The sequence below is a fragment of the Littorina saxatilis genome, linkage group LG9 (genome assembly GCF_037325665.1).
Source record: "Littorina saxatilis isolate snail1 linkage group LG9, US_GU_Lsax_2.0, whole genome shotgun sequence".
NCBI classification, from domain to species: domain Eukaryota; kingdom Metazoa; phylum Mollusca; class Gastropoda; order Littorinimorpha; family Littorinidae; genus Littorina; species Littorina saxatilis.
Genome location: NC_090253.1, coordinates 53987629 through 53992628, shown reverse-complemented (window position 1 = coordinate 53992628; position 5000 = coordinate 53987629). Strand labels below are relative to the sequence as shown.

Sequence of the window (5000 nt, the reverse complement as noted above, 5' to 3'; positions counted from 1 at the left end):
GTCGGGCCCGGTACTTTTCAGTTGTGTGAAATCTGTAAATTAGTCAGTGTTGAAATGTCAATTTCTTCAAGTCTCGTAAGTCAACTCCTTCCTGGTCGGGCCCGGTACTTTTCAGTTGTGTGAAGTCTGTAAATTAGTCAGTGTTGCTGTTGTGTGTGAGACACAAAGGCGAACGTACACAACAAAGAAAACATACAGACTTAAAACTCAAAAACATGTCGTTTTTATTGGGGTATTTATTTTCTATACTTACAGAAAAAGCGAAACAAAGCAGAGCAAATGACATGGACGACAAAGGCAACGGTTACGATGAATTCTGATGAGAAATTAGAATTGTATATGAAACATTGTTGTACTTTAATCATTTAATTTTACAGACGCTGCGTGTATACTGCAGTGTTAGTTTTGCTGTGGCTATAGTTTCAGATTGAGAAACTTGAATGGTGTGTATTTGTTTGTATGTGTGTGTGTCCGTAGTGCGTGAATGCATGTGTATGTGTGTATGTTTATTAGAAGGAGAGCTTGCGCGCGCTTAGTAGGCGGGGGGGGGGGGGGGGCGATTGGGGGGGGGGGACGTGCGTGTGTCTGTGTATCTTTTAAGCATTTATTCGAGTGCTAGTAATCCTGCCGCTAAGTTACAAAAATACATTAATGACAATCATGATAAGGCCAACAAAAAAATAGTTTGTTTACGGTAACCCGACCGACCTTATTTTTTTCGCGCGACCCTAGACTTTTTTTGGCATTTGGGAGAGAAAAAAAAAAAAATCTTTGGTTTTTTTTGCAAAATAACGTAAAAATATGTTTTTTGGGAAAAAAAAAATTAATCCCGACCAACCGACCCTATTTTTTTGGCCTATGTTACCGTAAACAGACCTATTTTGTTTTTTATCTAACAACTAAAAATCAACGAAAAATACATGATCAACGAAATCAACGGAGCAAGTTGCAACAACTGTTGCAATGTAACTGCTTAACTCTTTCTTACAATTCCAAAAACATTCTCCTGATTGGAAAAGATATTGAATTCTACAGATGCTAAAGCGTATTTTCAAGTGCTACAACAGATGTGGTAGTTGATAACACACACACACACACACACGCACATACAAACACACAAACACACACACACACACACACACACACACACACACACACACACACACACACACACACGCACATACAAACAGAAACACACACACACACACACACATAAACACACAGAATCACACACACACTCCCACACACACAAACTAACAAACACACACACACACACACAAACACACACACAAACATACACACACCCACCAACCAACGCACCCACAAACAAACACACACACACATATACACACACACACACACACACACACACACACACACACACACACAAGCACACTTTATTCACTCCATGCAGAAGGATACTGAGATACTACAATCAGTACAATACAGTGCACGGGGAGAGATGGGGGTGACGAAGGCTGTCACAGCAGGTCCAGGTGATACATGCCATTACGTCCCATACAGTACCAGTGTACAAGTCCACCATCCCACTGCACGTCCACCGCGCCTTGCGGATCACGGCCCTGCAGTGCTGCTAGTCTTGACGGGATGGCCGTCACTGTGCCTTTATTGTCCTGCACACAGTACACACTGGTCACTGCTTGTGTGTGTGTGTGTGTGTGTGTGTGTGTGTGTGTGTGTGCGTGTGTGTGTGTGTGTGTGTGAGGGTGTGTGTTTGTGTGTGTGTGCGGATGTGTGTGTGTGTGCGGATGTGTGTGTATGCATATGTGTGTGTGTGTGTGTGTGTGTGTGTGTGTGTGTGTGTGTGTATCGCCAAATAAGGAAGTATCAGCATAGTTTCATCCAGTTTGTATGCATTTGTTTGAGTGCGTATTTACATGCGTGCGTGTGCGAATGTATTCCTCTTTAGTTCATTAAATTCTATTTCTGAATCAAGTTTGTAACACAACATTTCATTTGTGTTGCATCTCGAGCAAAAACAGAACCAGAATATGCATAGTATCAGCTTCCTTTCAGGGACAACTCCGACTGAGTGACAGGGATGGTGAAAACTGTCAGACAGGAGAGGGACACGCAGTCTTACCTTACAGCTAAAGACAGAAAGCCATTCCGGTGCCACTTTGACCCGGTCCCCAACTTTCAGTACTTTGGCCAGCGCCGCCTTTCTGGGTTTGTCTGGTGTTGTGGCGGGCTTTGTCAGCTGACCTGTAGACAGATTTGAGTCCTTGACAAATTGTTGGATGCCTTGTTAAATAAGTTAGCATTTTAGAATGTTGATCTAGCAATTAGTTAAAGTCAAGTTAAATATGCTACGGTAATCAGTTGTTTCTATTAGAAGTGCTTGTCACCAGGTATTGCAATGTGTTGTTTCACGGCATGAGAGACTTAAACCGACCCCTCCCTGCATCGTTCGTAATGTGTCTCAGAATGACTGTGCCCCTCTACAAGCAGTGCGTGACAGAATAACGCCTCGTCCCAGACACAGACAGACAACTGAACAGCGTGAGATGACACCAACACACAGGTGTACCATGTATCATCTTTTTTTTGTCCTTCCTGTCCAACACTAAATTTATGTTGATTACTCATCGGTATGTAAGCAACATGTTCGCCAATTCCCTATATAGGAACCTTCTATCTCTTTCTATTAATTTGATTCAATGTCAACACTTTTCAGATAGTAGGCCGAAAACAACACAGAGAATAAGATGGATGCTGAATCAGTCTCCCATGACCCTCTGGGTTCTGGAGACAAGAATCAACAACAAACAACCAACACTTGTGGTCAGAAAAGGTGTCCAGAAAATGTGACGTACCCAGAGAGGCAATGTAAGCAATGAGTTGATCCAGTTTCTGGACGTTCAAGGTCAAGTCTTTGACCTCCATCTTGCGTGCCGTTCCGGTCTGTGACTCCAGGTCGTCGAGGCGTGACGTCAGACCTTTCATCATCCCCAGCAGAGACCCTCCAGACGCTGCCTGCACCACATGTCCTACGCTGGCTGCGTTCAGTGCTAAGGCCGCCCGCCATTTCTCCAGCTCCGCCAGTGACGTCATGGCGGCATCTTCCTCAGCCTGTATCAGCTCGTTGACCTCCTGACGTCGCTTCTTCAAGCACTGCTCAAGGTCATCGAATATGACATTGGCCTTTTTACGCATGGTCTTGAAAGTGTCCGTGACCTCTTGGATCTACAACACAGGAACACAGATCATTCTGTGAAGTAGTCTTCTAAATCTCGATTTTCAAAGATGAATTTTACATTTAAAAAAATCGATCAACCTTGTATGGAAGTTTGTTTTAAGATAAACCGTTTGAGAATGTATCATGTATTTACAAAACCATGTATTGTCTGCTATTGTTATCATAAAGGTTTTAAGTCTGCTATCTAGGTACTATATTACAAAACATTACAAGGAAGAAGGCTGATCACATAAGAGCATTTGGGTTTTCACCTACCTCCGTGGCCAATGCTGTCGCTCTGTCCCTAAGTCTCTGTGCCTGTAGTTCCAGTTCTTGTCTCTTCTCTGTCGCCACGCCTGGAATGGCCTTCACCTCCGCACAGCTGCGGTGATTGGTTGTCGCACACAACATGCAAATGAGCTCCTGGTGGGTGGAGCAATACAGCTCAGCTGGCCTATCATCGTGCACGTTACATGTTGCTCGCTTTATCTGAGCCAATCGCTGCGGGCTGAGTTTGTTCAAGTCTTCAATGACGTGTTTCCTGGTTGAGGGTTTGTTCTTGTGAACCTTGATGCAAACCTTGCAGATCTTGACGTCACACTGCAAGCAGAATGACGCGGCAGCAGAGTTGTTATCACACAGCATGCAGACATGCCGACCGCTGAGCACTTTGTGACTGTCCACTAGAGCCATAGTGGCCAGGTCAGTGGGCAGGTCATTGACCAGGGTGTCAAGGTCACGCTGACCTCGGCTGGTGGAGGGCAGGATGGGGGCCCTGCAGAGCGGACAGCCTCCCTTGACCCCTGCGTTCTGCAGCCACGACACGACGCACTGTTTGCAGGCTAGGTGTGTACACGGCAGTATCTTTGGCTCTTTATAGCCGTCATGGCAGACAGGGCATTCTGGTAGCTCACTGCTACTGGTGGCTAAAGCGGCGGCCATGATGACTTCTGTAAACACACACACACACACACACACATACACACACACACACACACATTAACACACAAACACACACACACACACACACACATAAACACACGCGCACACACATACACACACACACACACACACATACACACACACACACACACACACACTGTTTGACAAAATGTATTGCACAATGTTTTGCAACATTTATTTTGGAAGGCTGGGAATCAAAAGGGTGTGTGTGTGTGTGTGTGTGTGTGTGTGTGTGTGTGTGTGTATGTGTGTGTGTGTGTGTGTATGCGTGTGTATGTGTTTGTGTTTGTGTGTGTGTGTGTGTGTTTGTGTATGTGCGTAAGTGTGTATATATATATATATATATATATATATGTGTGTGTGTGTGTGTGTGTGTGTGTGTGTGTGTGTGTGTATGTGTGTGTGTGTGTGTGTGCTGTTTGTGGGTGTGAGTATGTGTGCTTGTCTGTGTGTCTGTATGTGTCCGTATGCGCGTGCGTGATTGTGTGTGTTTGGTGTGTGTGCGTGTATTTGTGTGGATGCGTGTGTGTGTGCGTGTGTGGGTGTGTATGTGTGTGTGTGTGTGTGTTTGTGGGTGTTAGTATGTGTGCTTGTCAGTGTGTATGTGTGTGTCTGTATGCGCGTGCGTGATTGTGTGTGTTTGGTGTGTGTGTGCGTGCATTTGTGTTGATGTCTGTCTGTGTGTCTTGGTGTCTGTATCTGGAAACGGACAGTCTCTTCATTAACTAATGCGACACAAAACACTGTTCACCTAGTCTAAACAAAACAGCGCTTTAATTGACTTTAGGCCGTAGAGACTTGAGTTGGCCGCATTTCTTCCATTGCCTCGGATAAAATG

At 44.8% G+C, this 5000-nt stretch overlaps 2 protein-coding genes across 2 annotated transcripts in view; both read right to left on the bottom strand.

Moving 5' to 3' along the window:
• Positions 1–5000, bottom strand: part of LOC138976484 (tripartite motif-containing protein 3-like) — a gene marked incomplete in the record, with an annotated part of 395324 nt that overhangs the window by 385886 nt on the left and 4438 nt on the right.
• On the bottom strand, positions 1246–4145 carry LOC138977468 (E3 ubiquitin-protein ligase Midline-1-like). Its single transcript, XM_070350334.1, has 4 exons — positions 3476–4145; positions 2838–3207; positions 2105–2226; positions 1246–1634 (listed from the first exon to the last, which is right to left on the bottom strand). Exons 1-4 carry the CDS (start codon positions 4139–4141, stop codon positions 1482–1484), a joined length of 1311 nt encoding a protein of 436 aa, XP_070206435.1. The 5' UTR covers positions 4142–4145; the 3' UTR covers positions 1246–1481.